The 1,973-nt window shown below is 53.1% G+C and overlaps 1 protein-coding gene across 1 annotated transcript; it reads left to right on the top strand.

The window, feature by feature from the left end:
• Positions 1-301: 301 nt before the first annotated feature.
• RNF152 (ring finger protein 152) lies at positions 302-1,064 on the top strand (the record flags this gene model as incomplete). Its single annotated transcript, XM_084259996.1, has 1 exon — positions 302-1,064. The coding sequence occupies exon 1, from the start codon at positions 453-455 to the stop codon at positions 1,062-1,064; it is 612 nt and encodes a 203-aa protein (XP_084116122.1). The 5' UTR covers positions 302-452.
• Between the last annotated feature and the right edge of the window lie 909 nt (positions 1,065-1,973).

The following is a 1,973-nucleotide window of genomic DNA, read 5'->3' as shown; positions in this document are numbered from 1 at the left end:
TGCTGAAGGACCTGCTTTGTGAAGTACTACAGCCTCCCCTGTTATGGGTATAAATATAACTGAGGGGTGGGCTGGTAGGGATTTTATATCTGGAGGGGGAAAAAAGTGAGATGTGGTGACAGCTGAAGGTTTATCTTGGGTGTTTTGGTGAAGCCAGTGGGAAGGGTCACAAATTTACCTTCCTTGTTGGATTACAAGGTCAGAGCTAGTTTTCATTCCCCCTAGCTGGACTCTTGTGCCCACTGGTTCCTGTAAGTAACCTGTTCCTCACATTTTTCTGTTTGTCTCAGGTACTGAAAGGTTCAGATCAGAGGTCTTCCGGTGCTCTCCGTAGCCACCGCCTGGCACTGCCCTGAGGAGAAGCAGCGGGAAGGCAGGCGCTGCCCCACAGCTGTGGGGTGCCAGCGCGAGACCCTTCCTGAGGCCTGTCGTGTCTCCCTGCGCCTGCCACCATGGAGACCCTGTCTCAGGACTCTTTGCTGGAGTGCCAGATTTGCTTCAACTACTACAGCCCCCGCCGACGGCCCAAGCTGCTGGACTGCAAGCACACCTGCTGCTCCGTGTGCCTGCAGCAGATGAGGACCAGCCAGAAGGACCTGCGGTGCCCGTGGTGCCGTGGGATCACCAAGCTGCCACCGGGGTACTCTGTGTCGCAGCTGCCCGATGACCCCGAGGTGATCGCCGTCATTGCGATCCCACACACCTCGGAGCACACCCCTGTCTTCATCAAACTCCCCAGCAATGGGTGCTACATGCTGCCCTTGCCCCTCTCCAAGGAGAGGGCGCTACTGCCAGGAGACATCGGCTGCCGCCTCCTGCCCGGCAGCCAGCAGAAGTCCCTGGCAGTGGTGACGATCCCAGCGGAGCAGCAGCCGCTGCAGGGCAGCCTCCCTGCCGAGGGGGGAGCGGAGGAGCCGGACCGGAGAGGCGTTGTGAAAAGCTCCACTTGGTCGGGGGTTTGCACTGTGATCCTGGTGGCCTGCGTCCTGGTCTTTCTCCTGGGCATTGTTCTCCACAACATGTCCTGCATCTCCAAGCGCTTCACGGTGATCTCCTGCGGCTGAGATGGGAATGGGGGCGGGGGGTGTGCTCCCCTGGGGGTTGGGGTGGTGGTGGTGGTGGTGGTGGGATCGAGGGAGACAATTCACTGCAGCTTTGCCCAATGACTGCAGAACGCTGTGCACCAGGGCAGCGGTGCGTCAGTGCGACATCAGGCCTCTCAGCAGTGTGCGAAGAAAATTACGCCCCGTGTCTGGCAGCGGCAGCACTGAGGAGGACTGCATGCATCACCATAATCATCTATCAAAGGGACCGCCACTTACAGTGATTCCTTTTTTCTTTTTTTTATCGTGTTACAAGATGAAAGACTCCTGTGTAGCTGGTTATACTGTAAAGTATTTGGTCTGAGCTCTTCTCTAAACACAGTAGATTAAAATCAAAACTGCTCTGTGTAGAATTAAAAGGAGAATTGGCATACAACTCTGTACGAGGTGTTCAGTACCAGTCCACACATGCATCATTTTTTAATGGGGGGCGAGGCGGGGGGGAGGAAGACTTGTAAAACCAAGAAATCATTTAGCTGGTAAGGCATTTTATATGTTTTAAACTGCACATTAATTAAACCAAGTTAGCGAGTTGTACAATAGTTTTTAAAAGGAAACGTTTTACAAGCAGTTGTTTCGTTCTGTGGTGTGTGTGTTTTGCCTCTCTCTTTTTCCCCATTGTTTTTTTTCGACTACAGAGAAGTGGCACTTGCAGCATCTTTTATTTGAAGGAGCTTCCAAGTAGAGAAGCAAAGTGGGCTAGGAGTACCTAAATATGCAGCCAAACCACTTCTGCCTAGCTGGCTTCACACAAAGGACAGCTTTGAATGGTAAACGTTGGACATACTGTTTTAACTCCAACCTGGTGGCAGGGCTTCCCGACAACCTGGCCTGCGTAGCCATGAGTGAAGAAATGGATCATGAGAAGTC

The sequence above is a fragment of the Gallinula chloropus genome, assembly GCF_964237585.1.
Source record: "Gallinula chloropus genome assembly, chromosome: 2".
Lineage (NCBI taxonomy): Eukaryota > Metazoa > Chordata > Aves > Gruiformes > Rallidae > Gallinula > Gallinula chloropus.
This window is presented reverse-complemented; position numbering and strand designations above follow the sequence as displayed.